At 40.5% G+C, this 16,760-nt stretch overlaps 1 protein-coding gene across 2 annotated transcripts in view; it reads right to left on the bottom strand.

Moving 5' to 3' along the window:
* Window positions 1–15,189, bottom strand: part of SNX7 (sorting nexin 7) — a 95,770-nt gene extending 80,581 nt beyond the window's left edge. The window contains exon 1 of one of the 2 annotated variants that reach the window (XM_059136192.1): window positions 14,960–15,189. In XM_059136192.1, coding sequence (XP_058992175.1) covers window positions 14,960–15,139 — 180 coding nt within the window. In that variant the 5' untranslated portion in view covers window positions 15,140–15,189. The other variant, XM_059136193.1, reaches the window with a different exon arrangement.
* Between the last annotated feature and the right edge of the window lie 1,571 nt (window positions 15,190–16,760).

Raw genomic sequence — 16,760 nt, 5'->3', positions numbered from 1 at the left:
CAATATTTTCAATTTACCCCATCATATGATGTAACCTCATCATAAGTGAAGGAAGATCTGTATATTTTTTTTGTACGTATGAAAATACTCTAGAGTAAAAAATCACTTAAAAACTTTGGAGGGGGAGCACCTGGGTGGCTCAGTCTGTTAAGTGTTTCTCCTCAGCTCTGGTCATGATCCCAAGGTCCTGGAATGGAGCCTTGTGTCGGGCTCCCTGCTCAGCAAGAAGTATGCTTCTCCCGCTCATGCATGCCTCCCCCCTTCTCTTGTGCTAGCTTCCTCGCTCACTCTCTCAAATAAATAAATAAAATCTTAACAAAAAAAGTTATAAAAGGTGTGCTCATAGAGGATAAGGTTATATTTTTGGATTACTGAAAACTATCCAGTAATTTTCTTTTAAAGTCTTCTCATAAAACTTAGAAATAAAAATAAAGTTCCATTGACAGTTTGTAGGTAGGCAAAAGTAAGTAAGTTCTAGATTTTTAGCATTTGTATTCTTTTAAGGGCTTTCTAATACTCAGACACACACACACACACACACACACACACACATTAATATTTTTATTCACCTTAGTAAATATCACTGCATATGTAAGCTATGACAGGTAAATAAAAAGTAAAATGTTAAGGCTAAAAGACAGGTAACGCTCCCACATGGTGTGTCATCCAAACCACTGGTACAGTTCTATGTATGCTTCACGAATATGTCATGTTACTGCATGCCAAAGATATTTAAAGCCCTCAATGTTAAATCCACAAATGACAAGTCTACTAAACTTGCCTCAAAATGAGTTTGGGGTACTGGATACACATATTAAACACAGTATCAGCCAGTTCGAACCAGACCAGAATAGGTAGAACATCAACCAGAATAGGTAGAATAACTACCTATTCTAGATTTAGTGATGACTAAGTAGGAGAGGGGCAAACCAGGAAAAAGAATTACTCTGACCAGAATTGAAGAAGTTGAAAATAAGTTCTAGGGGCAGACAACACTGCAGACCCAACTTAGGAATGTAATAAAATTAAAAATAAATAAATAAATAAATAAAAATGGTCCCTCAGGAGCACAGCAAACTGACTGTACACTTTAACAGGCATGACTAAAATGGATTCTGACACACAATAAATTTTAACTACCCTCCTTAATCAAAGTTTCATCTTTGTAGATGGTTTCTAGGGAAAAGGTTGAGTTGTCCTGATATCAGCCACACCAACAACATTAAAAGCATTCCTAAGAGCCTTAATATATACTTCTAATATATCAAGAAAACTAGTAGATAGTTAAAACAGCTGTACCAGGAATATTCTTTTCCTCTAGCACTTTCAAATAACATGACAAATACTACATATCATGAGTCATTCAACTGGGGAGCTATATCCACACACAAGGAACGCTTTAGAGATATTGAGGGTTTGGTTCCAGACAACCCAAATAAAGGGAATATTGCAATAAAGTGACTCAAATGAATTTTTTGGTTTCCCAATACATAGAAAAGTCATGTTTACACTAAACAGTAGTCTACTGAGTGTGCAATAGCATTATGTCTAGAAAATGTACAGTCCATATAGTTTAATTACCAAACACTTCTTTGCTAAAAAATGCTGACCATCACCAGAGCTTTTAGTGAGTTGTAATGTTTTTGCTGGCAGAGGGTTTTGCCTCAATGTTGATGCTGCTGACTGACCAGGGTGGTGGCAGCTAGAGGCTGGAATGGCTGTGACAATTTCTTAAAATAAGACAACACTGAAATTTACTGAAAATATTGACTCTTCCTTTAACAAACAATTTTTCTGCGGAGTATGATGCTGTTTGAAGCATTTTACCCACAGCAGAACTTCTTTCACAATGGGAGTCAGTCCTCTCAAGCCCGCTGCTGCTTTTATCAACTAAGTGTGTGTCATATTCTAAATCCTTTGTTGTCATTTCAACTGTATTCACAGCATCTTCACCAGGAGTAGAGTCCAGCTCAGGAAACCACTGTTTGCTCATCCGTAAGAAGCAGCCCCTCAGCTATGAACATTCGATCAGGAGATCACAGCCATCCAGTCACATGTTCAGGCCCCCCTGCTGCTTCTAGTCTTCTTGCTGTTTCCACCACATCTGCTGTTCTGCCTCCACTGGAGTCCTGAGACTGCCAAGTCACCCATGAGGGCTAGGATCAACTTCTTCCAGACTCCTGTTCATGTTGACATTGTGACCTCTTCCCCTGGATCATGAATGTTCTTAATGGATTCCGTCCCAGAAGGTTTTTGACTTACTTGGCCCCCAGATCCATCAGATACATCACCATGGCAGCTACAGCCTTATGAAATGTATTTCCTAAATAATAAGGCTTAAGGAGTAGAAATCACTCGTTGATCCACAGGCTGCAAGATGGATGTTGTGTTAGCAGGCGTGAGAACAACAGTAATCCCATTATCCATCTCCATCAGAGCTCCTGGGTGACAAGGCACATTGTCAGTGAGCAGTCATATTTTGAAAAGAATATTTTTTCTGAGAAGGAGGTCTCAATAGTGGGCTTAAAATATTGGGTAAACCATGTTGTAAACGGATGTCTCGTCATCCGGGCTCTGTTGTTCCACTTTTGGGGCACAGGCAGATTTGTACAGATTTGTAATTCTTACGGGTTCTAGGATTTTCAGAGTGGTAAATGAGCATTGGCTTCGACTTATAAAGTCACCAGCTGCACGAGCCCCTAACAGCAGAGTCAGCCCGTTCTTTGGATCTTTGAAGCCAGGTGTTGACTTCGGTCTAGCTATGAAAGTCGTAGTAGGATCTTCTTCCAATAGAAAACTGTTTCTTCTGGGGTGCCTGGGTGGCTCAGTTGGTTAAGCGACTGCCTTCAGCTCAGGTCATGATCCTGGAGTCCCGGGATTGAGTCCCACATTGGGCTCCCAGCTCCATGGGGAGTCCGCTTCTCCCTCTGACCTTCTCCTCTCTCATGCTCTCTCTCAAATAAATAAATAAAATCTTTAAAAAAAAAACAATAACAACCTGTGTCTTCTACATTGAAAATAGTTGTTCAGTGTAGCCACCTTTATTAATGAGCTGAGCTAGACCCTGCAGATACCTTGTTGCGGCATCTCCATTAGCACCTGTGGCTTCACCTTGCACGTTTATATGACGGAGATGGTTTCTTTCTTTAAACCTCACTAACCAACCTCTGCTAGGTTCTAGCTTTTCTCCTGCAGCTTCCTCTTCCTCACATCTCTCAGCCTTCAGAGAACTGAAGAGTGAGGGCCTGGCTCTGGCTTAGGCTTGGGGTTAAGGGAATATTGTGGCTGGTTTAATCTCCTCTTTAGACCACTAAAATTCTCTTCATATCAGTAATAAGACTGTTTCATTTTTTATCATTCATATGTTTACTGGAGTAGGACTTTAAATTTCCTTTAAGAACTTCTCCTTTGCATTCAGAGGTTGGCTGTTTGGTGCAAGAGGCATAGGTCTTGGAATATCTTGACTTTTGACATGCTTCTTTGTTAAGCTTAATCATTTCTAGCTTTTCATTTAAAGTGAGAGACATATGCCTCTTCCTTTCCCTTTAACACTTAGAGGCTACTGTAGGGTTATTCACTGGCCTAATTTCGATATTGATGCATCTCAGGAAATAGGGGGGCTCAAGGAAAGGGAGAGTGATAGGGGAACGACCAGTCAGTGGAGCAGCCAGAACACGCACAACGTTTATGTATTAAGTTCCCCATCTCATACGAGTGTTGTTCCTGGAACCCCAAAACAAATTACAATAATGACATCAAAAATCACTGATGACAGGTTAGTAACAAATATAATAATGCTTAAAAAGTTTGAAATATTGCAAGGATTTTCAAAATGTGACACAGAGGCACAAAGTAAGCAAACACTGTTAGGAAAATGGTGCCAAGAGAGCTGCTTGACACAGGGCTATTACAAATTTTCAATTGGTAAAAAATACAGTATTGGCAAAGCCTGCAATAGAGGAAAGAATAATAAAATGATCAAGCCTATAATATAGCATTTAAGAGACAATACCCCAATTCTGGTAGCACTCTCTATAATAAGTAAAAACCATATAGTAACAAATATATTTGTGAGTCTCTGACCATCTCATTACAAATTGCAAAATGGATGAGCCTACAACTTAAAAACATTAATCTTAATAATGGCAAATACTGAAATTTTCTAAGGGACAGGGACTGTGCCTTAGCACCATCCACTTACATTACTTCATTTAATCCTGCCAACAACATGATGGGAAATAAGTGCAATCATCATCATCTGTATCTTATAGATAAACTTGTAGCATGGGGATCATAATAATTCTCCGCAAATCACTTATCTCAACTGGTAGAGCCAAGACCCAATCACCACTACCATCACCACCAGCCAATGCACACACAAAAAGAACCCAGTGTAGAAGATTTACTTCATTTTCCAAATGTTCACTGAATGTCAACCATGTGTCAGGCACTGGTTGGGGCTAAACAGCAGCCAAGATGGCATGCTTCCTGGCTCTTATGAAGCTTATACTTTAGTTAAGTGGGAGGGTTGGAGATAAAATACAAGTAAACATAGAGAATGAAGCAGGAAAATCCCACATTTGAGTAAGTATTAATAAACAAGTTTATAAATTCCAAAATAAAAGTGTGTGTGTTGTGGGGGGGATTCCTGGAATTAAAGGTTAAGGAAGGGAGAAAGAATTGATAAAGCTGTCAGGGAACGTGTCTTTCAGGAGGTAATATTGAAAATGAGGCAGAAGCACCTGAGTGGCTCAGTGGTTAAGCCTCTGCCTTCGGCTCAGGTCATGATGTTAGGGTCCTAGGATCGAGCCTCACATTGGGCTCTCTGCTTAACAGGAAGCCTGCTTCTCCATCTCCCACTCCCCCTGCTTGTGTTCCCTTTCTTGTTGTGCCTCTCTCTGTTAAATAAATTTTTAAAAATCTTACAAAAAAAAAAAAAAAAAAAAGAGGAGCCAGTGATGAAAAGACACTGAGAGAAAAGGAATCCAGTCTGGAGAATCAATGAGGCCTATGACAGGAAAGGACTCAGAAAGTTGGAGTGACCAGAAAGGTGGTAAGTGGTGGGAACAAACACAGGCTTTGGTGAAGGTATAAACAACAAAATACTCACTTTACCATTTACTGTGTCAGAATTTCTCTTAGTTATGCTCCTTACCTAGTGAAAACTTTTCTTTTTTGTATTCAATGCCCTATAGGGAAGAAAAAACGTGTTTTTCCTTATTCAGAGAGGTCTACCCTGTCATTTGCCTCTAGCTTTGCCACAAGACCACTGTAGGAGATGGTATGATGATTCCCAGTGGCCCTCTGTCTCCCTAGGAGAGGATTATATCTCCTGGTTAAATGCCAGGTAACTTTCAGTGCCTCCTTCTGGAAGGAAAATAGCTTCCCACCGCAATAGATTTGCTCAGTGACTTAGTTTGGATAATGGCATGTGTCTGGGCAGATTTGGGAGCCATTACCTGTTTTCACCAGTGCTCCTATTTTTTTTCCCTCTGCCAGAGGAATCACATGTCCCAGTTAGGGGTCTTTCCTTCTGTCTTGATCCCAGAATGAAGAAGACATGTGAAAGAGACTCAAAACATGGAACACACTCATAGCTCAGTTACAGTTGACAGATTCATGAAAAAGAAATAAGCCTTTATTGTAGGTAAGTCACTGAGATCTTGCTTATATCACAGCATAAATAGTGAAAGCTGATGAAAATATTATTCGATGTTCAATTAGATTAAATATATATTTATATATATGTGTACGAACACACACACACACACACACACACACACAACTTTCTCAAAGTTAGTGCAGAAGAACAAATTAGGGATTTTTTTCCCCAATTTTGAAGATTCTTATCCAAAGAGTTTACCATTTGTTTTTGATCACATGTAATAAGGTTTTCATTTCAATATTAAACAGGATTTCTATTCCTAACATTTCAATGATTAAGCTCTGTTTTTCATTTCAAAATAAAAACTATTTCTTATACCAAAAAATTAGAGCCATGACTAAAAAATAATAAAATTACAGGAAAAATGAACCTAAAAATATTATGTTAATTAAATGAAAGAAACCAGACACAAAAGACCATATATTGTCTGATTCCATTTATATGAAATTTCCTGAAAAGGCAAATTTGTAGAGACAGAAATAACAGATTAGAGGTTGTCCATGGCTGAGAGTGAAAACAGAGACTAATTATAAATGACATGATGGATTTTGGGGGGGGATATAAAAATGTTCCCAAACTTGTTTACAGGGATGGTTATGCCACTCAGTAAATTTAATTAAAAAAATCACTTCTGGGTGAAGTTTATAGTATATAAATTATACCTCAGTGAAGTTACTTTAAAAAGTAAAAAAGAGTATTCCATACCATAGCATTTTCAAAATAAAAAACACATATATAAGCATACATATAATTATTTCAGTTTTAATTTTAAAAACTGTTGGTTTTAACTGGCACAGAACCCTCTGTTCTGTGCATTTTACTGATTTTTATGTCAGTATTTGTTACTAAATTTGATTTCCTGACTATCCTTTTTTATTAATGTTATAGGTAACAACACTGTGTTATCTAGCATGATTGGTATATACAGTGTCAGTTAATAAAATATTCCATTTAAAACAGAAAATCCTTCAAGTATATAAATTTTTACTTGTTTACTGAGAAAACTTTAATATACATTCCTAAAATGAGTAACTATGAAAGTTTACTTTAACTTTTAGTCTTATATCCTATTTGGAAAGTGTGGGATACAAATAAATATTAAAATAAAATAAATTTTGAACACTACAACCACACGGCTATTGAATCTGTGTTTCTTTTTTATCACACTGGCCATTTGTAAAAATGTAGGAGGTTACCAGTTAAGAGTTAATACTAGAGCATTCTATCAGAACCTCAAGGATGCAGAAATAAAATTGCACCTTTAAAACTCAATAAAACATTTTTAGAGTATATTATGTTCAAATCTGGTGCCCTTTGACATCATTTTCCCAAAACATTTTAATAATATTCCCCATTGTCACAGATCAGTAAATAAATACTGTTGCCTGCATAAAAAACTTTCGTAAAGGTTCTCATGGATTTTATTTTTCTTTTCACTATATAACATCCAATCCCCTTTCCAAATATAACATTGGCTATAGTTTCTGCTAATGTTTATCCCTTTCTTCCCCTGCCATGTCCAGCCTGCACATCTACTCTGCGAGTACCTAATATGCACCATTTCATTCCTTTCCTGCTGTAATTAGTTTCCATTGCTTGCAACCAAGCTTTTTGATTGAGATAGGTGCTATTAGCTCTAAAAGTTATTTTTTCCTAGTAAAATAGGTTCTTAAGTGATTCCCTTGGGGCTTCGAGGGGGTTTTGTTGTTGTTTTGTTCTTGCTTTGTTTTGGTTTGCTTTGCATTTATTTCTTCTAATAAAATTCAAAAAGGAGATTTTGTCCAGGGTTGACATTCAACATAGCCCTGTGTCATCTAGCAATAACATTTACTCACCATTTATTAAACCAATTTGTTTTAATTCTATTTGGTTTAGTATCCTGATAGGAAGGACCAACACAATACAAATTGAATTTACTGAAAACAGATCATTAGCAAATTACCGTAATAATTGGGTCTATACACAAGAAAAAAATCATAGGCCATATCACTCAATAACACATTTATCCTATAAATATTTAAAGTTCCTACTCTCCTACCATCAAGAAGTTTCCTCTATTGGAGATAGACAAGCAATCAAGATGAGAAATAAACACCTATTCATAAGGTAATGTAGTAAGTATTACAAGATTCAGAACAGCATTATGGGGAGCACAGAGTGGAGAAATTAATTCTAGCTGAAGAATGAAGACGCTCTTAGGTAAGAGGCAGTTTTACATTAGGCCATAAGGAATAGAAAGGAATTTGCTTTGTCAACCCAACAATAACTACACAGAGGTAGAAAAATTCGAAGCAAGCTCATGTAGTGACAAGTGAACCAACCTAGATCAGTACTTCTAGAATGGTACTTCCAAACTGTAAGGTGCAAACAAATCAATGCAGACTCCTGGTAACATACAATACAGATTGATTCATTATATCTGGGAAGTGGGTTCTGAGACTGGGTTGCTAGTGAGCTCCCTGGTGATACAACAGACTCAAAGACTCAGACTCAGTCGACCAAGGTTGCGGACGACAGAGTGGTGAGGCAGGAGAGCTGCAGGTAGCCTGATCATGTGTCTTGAATGCAAAATGCGACCGTATGATTAGAACTGTGTGCTCTGGAAACGTCAGTGTGGTTGTGAACATATGGGATAGACTAGAGGCAGAAGATAAGAAGACTGAGACTTTATGAGACTATTATGAGACTATTTTAATGGTTCTCATTAGTAACTGTGTAACAACTTTCTGTTCTGGGAACAGAAAGAAGGCATGGATAGTGAAGATACCAAGAAGGTAAACTGATGGGGACTTCTTAGGTATGTCGGACACATGGAGAGTGAGTGGAAGGAATAAACAGAAAGTAACACTAAGCATTTTATCCTGGCTTTCTAAGGAGTTGTCACATCATCAGCAGAGATGTAAACGGAAACCATAACCAATGTGGGAAGAGAAGTATAAAAACTAGGGAATGGCAGAAGATAATGTGATTTGGGAATTAAGGTGAAGAGACAAGTAGGACCATCTAATTAAGACTTCCCACTACTATTGTAGTTAAAGTTAGCATAAGTTAAAATTCTGCTTGTAACAGCCTCTTAATAGTGCAAAGGGACAGTCCGATCGCCACACCCTTCTCTCCTCTGGGACAGTCAGTCATCCGGCTCATGCTCAAACATTTTTAGTGACAGAATTCATGACCATGCTGAGTAATCCTTTCCCTTTTGGAACCTTCACTTAGAAAATTCTTCCATAAACTGACCCAAAACTTGTCTCCTCATTTTTTTGACCTAGCAATTCTAGTTCCATCCTTCAAAACTACAACCATCTAATCAACCTAGATCATAACAGCTCTTCATAAAGAATTAACCCAAGTCTTTTCTGAGCCAAACTACTTTTTGTGTTTCCCCAGCCTTTCTTCATATGTCATGGTTGCCAAAACATATCATCAGTGAAACCCCTTTGTTTATTCTCCCTCACAAGGGCAAATGTGTGGCAAGACTGTTTCCAGGGCAGTGTAGATGGATCCAAGCCCTCTTTCTGCTGAGCTCAGACAAGATCTCAGGCTCAATCTCAACACAGCATTCCAAAGAATTAATAACAAGGGACTAGCACTGGCAGCTGAGACATCCCTTTGACATTTTCTGATATAATTGATTCCCCTTTAAAATACAGAGGACGCAGGGTGCCTGGGTGGCACAGTGGGTTGGGTTCTAACTCTTGGTTTTGGCTCAGGTCATGGTCTAGGGGCTCATGGGATTGAGCCCCATATCTGGCTCTTTGTTCCCCTCTCCCTCTGCCCCTCCTGCTTGTGCATATATGCTCACTCTTTCTCTCTCTCTAAAATAAATAAACACATTTTTAAAATAAAATAAAATACAGAGAGTTTCATACAGGGATGAAACTTTGGGAGTGGCATGGACAATTCAGAGTACAGTACAATTAATATTTCACATGACCTTGAAAATATGATGCTAATTTAGATTCAGTATCACGTCATTTGTGTACACTGATCTTTCAGTCCCTGAAAACCGTTAGGAATGTTTATGCATATAATGGTCCCATACAAGGTCTCCCTAAACTTACTTTGAAATTTCATTATTTATTTAAATTCTATTGTCAACCATCTATGCTCTCTCATAAGGAGAACTTGAGGATTTTTTATTTTCTTTCTACTTCACTCCACCTCCTCCTCTGGAAGGAATGTAAGAGTACTTAACATATAAGAGGGCTATGATGGTAGATGGTGGAACCTCTAGTGGAAAGAATATAAACGTCCTAGATCAGGCCTACTTTACTTTGCTTTATGGGTTCCACTTTTTTTAACTGTCAAAATAAAACCCACTGAGGCAGAATCAGGATATGGATGGGGAAAGAACACATGACCTGACTGCTGGAATCCCACATTCTAGATTTTAAGTGAGTTGGACAGTTGGGCATATACACACAAATATTCACATACATTCATAGATGCTTGCATACTATATACTCACACACAACATATACATACATACATATTCATACATGCACACATTAGACACGTATGTATACACATGTGTGTGCCTATGTCACACTCAAAAGTTTCATGTGGCTAGTGGCTGCTGCAGTAGGCACCTGTGTACAGCTATCAAGAGTCAAGAGTGTTTGCTAAAGGCCACCAACTATTCACAAGCTCTTTACATACAGTAACTCATTTAATTCTCATATTTATTATCTGCCCTCATTTTACAGATGAAGAATCTGAGGCATTGAGAGGTTAAGTAATTTGCCCAAGGAAACAAGCCACGAAGCAGCGGAGCCAGGATTTCAAACAGACATTTCTTACCTATCAGCTCCGAACAGTACAGTGTCCCACTGGGCAAAGCACAGCCTGCACGGCGGCCTTTGATCATCCGGCCCTGGAAGCTGCACTTCCACCAGACTTACTGGTTAGGCAGTCACAACCCCAGCCAGATTCAAGGAGGGGGAAGAGATCCCACCTCTAGTTAGGAAGGCGGCAGGTCACTGTATAGAAGAGCATATGCGACAGGAGATAGAGATGTGTCTATCTTTATCCAAAGCTACTTGCCACACTTTTGTACTATGTATTGTGCTAGTTAGTCTTTTTATCCCCAATCTCCCAGCTCCCACCATCTCCTCTCACTGTGGATGACATCACCTGAGCCGCTTTGGGTGGGTGGGTGGGAGGGGGTAACAAGCAGGAGACCCAAGAGCAGCAGAAGAGGAGCTCAGGGAATATACGATTTCTTTCTTACTCTGGCACCACGTTTCTGGCAGGGGTACTCCTCTACAGACACCTCTCTGTATGTACAGCTCCCGTGGAAGTGCTGGCCCCTTATCTACAGGTCCAGTTCTCCCTGGATTCCAGCAACACTGTAATACAGTTACACTCTCTTCCCACTAAACTCTGGGTGCCAATGGCTTTTTTGCCTCTGCAAGTTTCTCAATAGTTCAGTATTACCTTGTTTGTTCCTGAACCCTGTCCCAAATCCTGTTAAGAAGTTCTTCATTAAATACTCTTCATTTAAGTCATCATAGAGAATTCTGATTCTTAACAGGGCCATGACTGATACAGACACACAATAGGAACCCAACAGAGACCGTGAAGGGAACAAATATGAAAAATTAATAACTAAACTTCCAATATTTCTACTAAGTATCTGACATAATTGTTGAATAGTACAATTATGTCCCTCTATCATAATGTCAAGACTGACAGAGATCAATATATATAAAAGCTGGCTATCTCAACAACTAAATTCTATTATTCTTTTGAAAATAACCTTTTTCACAAAAATGATTCAAAAGCATTGTTCAAATAAACATACTTGTTGTTATATTTCTGACTGATCACCATACTATTTTCTATCATTGTTACAAAACCAGATTACCTCTTTCTTTTCATAGTGTTTATAAACAAAATACTAAATAGTTTATAGGTTTGATAGTTTTGCTGAAGATTGAAATTAAGCCTGCCTATACCTTCCAGAACTTTTTTGTCCATTATATTAAAAAAAGAATTATTTTTCTTAGTTTTGTTGCACCATGCCTACAATCCCTATCCCTTCAAACATGACTAGTGGTGAGGAGGTTAATTATATCTGTAAATCACTTGTTTATACTAGATGATACAGATCTCATTTTATGGTCTCGAATACCTTTTAAAAAGACCAATAACAGGATCTGTCATTTACCCAGTACCAGATAGGTACTGTACTGCTTGACTGTGACCTAGTTACCTTTGCTACATTTCAGTTGCTACTCCTTCTACACATTACAGTATTTAATAAAAATAAAGACAAGGGTGCCTGGGTGGCTCAGTGGGTTAAGCCTCTGCCTTCGGCTCAGGTCATGATCTCAGAGTCCTGGGATCGACCCCCACATTGGGCTCTCTGCTCAGCGGGGAGACTGCTTCCCCCTCTCTCTCTGCCTGTCTCTCTGCCTACTTGTGATCTCTGTCTGTCAAATAAATAAATAAAATCTTTTAAAAAAATAAATAAAGACTATTTATTTTATTTTAACATATTATTTTCAAAAAAGAACTTTTTTCCTTTTTTTTTTTTTTTTTTTTAAATAGAAACCAGACTCTCTTCTCTAAATTTTTTGCAAGCCACATTTTGGCCCGGTCCTAACACTATTCTTACACTACTGTTATAATTTTTTTTCCTTTTTCTTTTTTCTGTTTTTGAATCATTGGTCATGTTCTCCTACCTTCCAACATCTATATTTACTCTTTTAATCAATATCCTTTGCATTCCCTACAGTCTCCTGAGATTTGGTATCATTTTCCTCCTACTGGATTACCTGAAAACTCCAAACAATACTTTGTTTTGTTTTGCATCTCTCCTGATTTATATTGCCATTTAGAGTTTCTGTCACATCTTCCACCTGGACTCCAAGATTGACAGCAAGAACTGAATCATGTCTTTTTTTTTTTCCAGACACTCAGTGCAATATCTTACATAAAAGTATTTCACATGTATTTGCCATGCACTTATAAGATACTGTAGGAAGAAAAGAATTAATAATAAGCCAAAGATTCTACTCTTTAAAAAGCTTCTGGAGGGGATTATGATGATAGACATTCAGAAATAATCTAAGGGAATAAGACAAATGTTAGCCTGAATATTAAAGTAGTTGATCTGAAAGTATTAGAGGGTAGCAATAGTATCCTTTAGAAGTAATTGTTTCAGGTACTCCTGGGTAAACTGTGGGTCAGTGGGAAAGTTCTACAGAGCAGCAGGCTAGAAAGGGCATGGTAGAGAGAGCAGGCCAAATGGAGAGGACTTTCTTAAATCTGCTTGTCTAATTAACTGTGGTTAATAGTTGTAAAACTCAACTTATAAGCAGGCAGCTAACTTAAAATTTTTCCAAGTACCCTTTTCAGACTTAATCAACATTACATATATACCTTAATCTACATGGCCAGTCTCTATAAACGTGGTTCTTAACTTTTTTCCAAGTGTCTAACACAGGTAGGTATAAAGCACGAACAGGTGGGGTAGATCCAGGTGTATGGTGTATGGAGCTGAAGTTGACATACTTTTAAAAAGAATCCAAACTTACAAAACAAAATCAAATAGAAAAACAAATGCCAATTTAGAATGAGAAAAGAAATCTCAACAACTCTTCTAAGCCTTGGAGATCTAGATGCCTTTCTTCTGACATAGCTTTAGGCAATTAACCAGAAATGCTAACTTAGAAATGCTTCTGGTTGCGATCTGCCATTCCCTGCCCACCTAGAACATCCACAATTCCCAGTAACTCTCAACATTTCCAGAGGCCTAAGCCCATAAACATCTGAAGCTCCCATTCCACGAGCTTCATCTTAGATCTGCCTCTGGGCAGGAGCTCATTAAGACCATGATTCTTAAGAGGGAACTGGGACTCTTAGAATCTGGGGAAGGACAAAGAGCAGGACTGGGTTGAAACAATCCTAGATGATTCTGATACACAGCTGCCACTCCCAGCCAACCATCTCCCTCCCCCATGCTGGAAGTTTCACAACACAGAACCCTACACTAATATGCAAAGACTAATGGTATCTTAGAAGGCAACGTGAAGGATAGGCCAATTGTCCCGGATCTGAACATAAAGTATGTGTGGAATATAAAACGGCAGTGTTAATTTTTTTACAAGTGAACATAAAATAATTCCATTGTTTAACAATTTAAACACATTGAAAGGTCAAATAACTTTCTCAGGAGCACAAAACTGTTAACTCTGTCTGAACATCGAGAATCTGATTGCGCCTACCATTTCATTTAACCCTAAAGGGAGAAAGGAGTTTTACACACTCCTCTTCGGGGTCACAGTATGCTTGTTCACTTTGTAACTCCAGTTTACTCTCCCAGAAAATTAGCACTAGTTAGGAAGATCGCTTTCCCTAACACCTCAAGGTAACATTTAACCACTGCACAGGCTTCTTAGTAATTAATACATTGTTCTCATCTGGAGTGTTCTACCAGCCGCAATGATAAAAAACTGGGTTGACATTTTAACAGCCCTCTAAGAAAGGTATTTTCCTTTTCCAAAAAGAAATCACAACCACCAGTCTACAGGCACCACAAGTCTACCACTAAACCCGAGTGAATTTCTCTCCAACTCTACTGCAAGTTAGGAGGGCCCTTTGGTCCCGGATTTTCCCGGGGAAGGAAAACGAAAGCGGCTGGCGGTGGGTTGGGGACCAATAGATCACTGAAAAAATCCTCAACTCCGCGGCCGAGGAGCTTCCTGCCGGACACAGAACCCGTTTGCTCTTGAAGAGGGGACTTCCTTGCCACCTGGTCTCACTGGGCGCAAGGCTCACACCTCCGGTGTCAATCAGTTCAGTCTCAAACCCACAATCAGTACCACTAAATCAGGAATAATTTCTCTAGACTAGGGTGATCTCTCTCCCCGAATTCTGGGCTGGCTGCGTTCGAAAAGAAGCGGCTAGGGAGGGGCACTCTCGGGCCACCGCCTCCCGCGCTTGGAAACTGTCCGGATGAGGTGTCCGCGTCAGACAGGAAAGGAGAAAGAGAAAAAAGCGGACAAAATCACAACTTTGCCGACTCCACAAAGCCACGGCCGTGCGGAATGGAAGGTCAAAGTGCAGAGGAGGGCGCGCCCGCGGTTCCCGGCCCGGTCGGGACGCAGCCCGGAGTGCGGCGAGCTGCCTGCCCGGGTTGGGTGGCCGCGGAGACCCCACCCACCTCCAGCTCGGAGCCTCCGCCGGGGCCGGCCGGGCGCGCTGGGGGCGGCCGCCGCACCACGGTGCCAACTCCCGGAGTTGACTTGGAACTTTCCCGGGACGCGCCGCCTCCGCCGCCGCCCTCACCTTACTGAACACCTCCAGGTCGTCCTCGTCCTCGTCCAGATCCAGCACTTCGGCCTGCAGCAGGGCGGAAGAGCCGCTGCCGCCCAGGAGGGGGGCGTCGACCCCCGGGCTCTCCCCCGTGGCGCCCCCAGCCGGGAGGCCGGAGGAGCGCGCCTGAGATGCCAGGCGGTCGCCCTCCATCCCGACAGTGCGCGCCCGGCCCGCCGCGGCTGCCAGCCCGGCTCCCCCGAGCGTGCCCATTGGCTCCCGCGCATCCTGCACCTCCCCGGCCAGCCCCGCTCCAGCCCCTCGCCCGCTGCGCAGACGCGGAACTGGCGGGGCCAGCGCGGGGCCGCCTCGTCCCCACCTGGCTCGCGGCCTGCTGGAGACGCGGGGAGTGGGGCTCGTGGGCCCTGGCGAGGGTGGGGAAAGGGCCGCTGTCCGGGGGAGGAAAGCCGAGCGCGCGAAGGTTGGAGGAGGGCGTCCTCACCTGCCCTGGCTCGGGGACGGCCGAGCGTGGGTTTCCGCGGGGGCGGGGGGTCTGGGCAGAAGCGACAGAGCGAACCGTCAACTTCGGGGGGATCCACGAGCAGGCTGGAAGGCAGCCGACCCATCCCGCCGAGAGAAAAAGCCAGTACTGTATTTCCCGTATTTTAAATGGTTGTTTTTCTTCTTGGTTGTGGTTTTGGAGTCCGTCTTTTACCAAGGCTAATGCAAAAATAAAAGACTTGAAAAGCTCCCTTCTGTTTTTGTAATTGATTTTTGACCCAGTAACCGGACTGTGTGGTCATCTCACTGTCAAGCCAAGGAAGTTGTATTTAAAAACTATTTTCAGCCACTTTCAAATGTGCCTTTACTTCTGGACGTCTTCCTCAAGTTAATGAGCAGAAATGTGTCTAAGAGTCGAGGACAGCGAGGGGACCTGGCCACCAAGAAATAATCTTCAAACTTTGCATGGCCAATGCCAAGCTATAATTAGTTTTTCACTGCTTATTTTTTTTTTTTCAAAAAATAAGTTTAAAAAAAAAGGAAAATTGACCCCAAATTGATATATTTGGAGACTATCTTCATGTTTTATTATTTAACTCCTCTAAGTCCCAGCCAGCTCATTTCTTCATCGGTCCTGGAAAGAATGTCTAGTAAGTTTGCCCATAGGCAGAGGCTAAGTCAGACTTGACTCCTGGCAAAATATTTAACCCAATGTTTAGAGTTCTAATAAAATTGAAAGATAGATTTAATATTTGCGGAAATAGAGCTTTTCTCTACTTCTGATTAGAGGATATGGCCTTAATATTATGTTACCTCTTAACCATTCAGATGTACCTCCCATTGCTTTCAGTTCACATATGCACTTCATAAGTCAGGCTGGTCAGCTGCCCAGTGAATATAGTCTTCCTATACTTTTTGGTTCCCAGAATACCATCTCCTACTCATCCTTCAGGAATTTACAAGAGTCCCATCTCTTTCTAGAAGACTTTCCAAGTTAACACTGCCTGTTCCCAATTTAGCATTTAATTTTATGTCGTTTTATAGATTGTATTTATTGCATGTAAATGCCTTATATTTCTTAGCAAACTCTCATATTTTAAGGTTGAGGATCACATTATTTATTAATAAGCCACAGTATCAGATATACTTGCTTAAAAAGGCTCTGTGCTAATGTCTAAAAGGAATACAAGTTATTAAAAGACTATTTATTTCCTCTCTAAGCTCATTCTGGCCAGTGAGAGATTCAAGGTTTTTTAACTGCAGTCTGAACCAGGAAATGCTTAAGGATACCATGACTCACACAATTGCCAGAAAGCATAAAGATGGGCTCAGA

This window comes from Mustela lutreola, chromosome 10 (assembly GCF_030435805.1).
Source record: "Mustela lutreola isolate mMusLut2 chromosome 10, mMusLut2.pri, whole genome shotgun sequence".
In the NCBI taxonomy this organism is placed as follows: domain Eukaryota; kingdom Metazoa; phylum Chordata; class Mammalia; order Carnivora; family Mustelidae; genus Mustela; species Mustela lutreola.
This window is presented reverse-complemented; position numbering and strand designations above follow the sequence as displayed.